The sequence below is a fragment of the Apis dorsata genome, unplaced genomic scaffold, assembly GCF_000469605.1.
Source record: "Apis dorsata unplaced genomic scaffold, Apis dorsata 1.3 scaffold_344, whole genome shotgun sequence".
Lineage (NCBI taxonomy): Eukaryota > Metazoa > Arthropoda > Insecta > Hymenoptera > Apidae > Apis > Apis dorsata.
In genome coordinates, this window is record NW_006263611.1 from 275,075 (window position 1) to 275,779 (window position 705).

A 705-nucleotide genomic window follows, 5' to 3' on the forward strand; every position below is an offset into this window, starting at 1 on the left:
GAGGTTTCGTGCAAAGTCGGAAACGGTTTGTTATACGGGAACGCGAGGTTGCAAGAGGCCTGGGAGCCAGAGGGCAAGGTATCGCCCGACACTCCTTGGCGATACGTGCCCACGTCCACGAATTCTTTGAGCATAGACCCGTTGAACTCGAGGTACTCGGACAACTCGGAGAACGTGCAGAGCGTTCTACAAATCATAAACAAGGGGCAAGGGATCGAGATGTCCGGCGGGCAGATATATCAGACGAACGCGAAAAAATACTTTATGAATCACACTCTGGAACCGTTTCAACAGTACGCGAATAAAAGCAACGTGATGAAAACGCCTTTGAATCCCAGGTTGGATAGGGAATTGTTGCAACAGAAAATGGAAAGGAAGGCGGCCGCTATGGAACGGGAGATGAAGCTACAGAAGAGTTTGTCGGAGGAGTGCGAGGATTTGGGCGTGGACGAGCCTAGCACGAGCGATTTATTCCCGGAGGCTGATCTGCTATTCGACACGAATCACTCGCCTTCCTTCGACCACTCGTCCCAAGACGCGTCCTGCAGCCAACCGCTGGGCATGAAATCGTATGGNTCCTACTTTCGCTCCTTGGATTCGTCGAGCGGGAGCAGGGACGCCAGCCCTGTAGCCGACTTCAAAGTGAACGAGCGGAGGAAGAGTGGGGGGCAGAGGGGCAGGTCGGCGAAGGATTCCGCGAAGCGG

General features: G+C 54.3%; 1 protein-coding gene across 1 annotated transcript in view; it reads left to right on the forward strand.

Annotated features, from left to right (window-relative positions):
• LOC102671492 overlaps window positions 1–705 on the forward strand; it is a 16,382-nt gene that overhangs the window by 11,797 nt on the left and 3,880 nt on the right. The window contains exon 9 of the mRNA XM_031511719.1: window positions 4–701. Within this exon, the coding sequence (XP_031367579.1) occupies window positions 4–701 (698 nt within the window). The remainder of the gene's footprint in view (window positions 1–3; window positions 702–705) is intronic.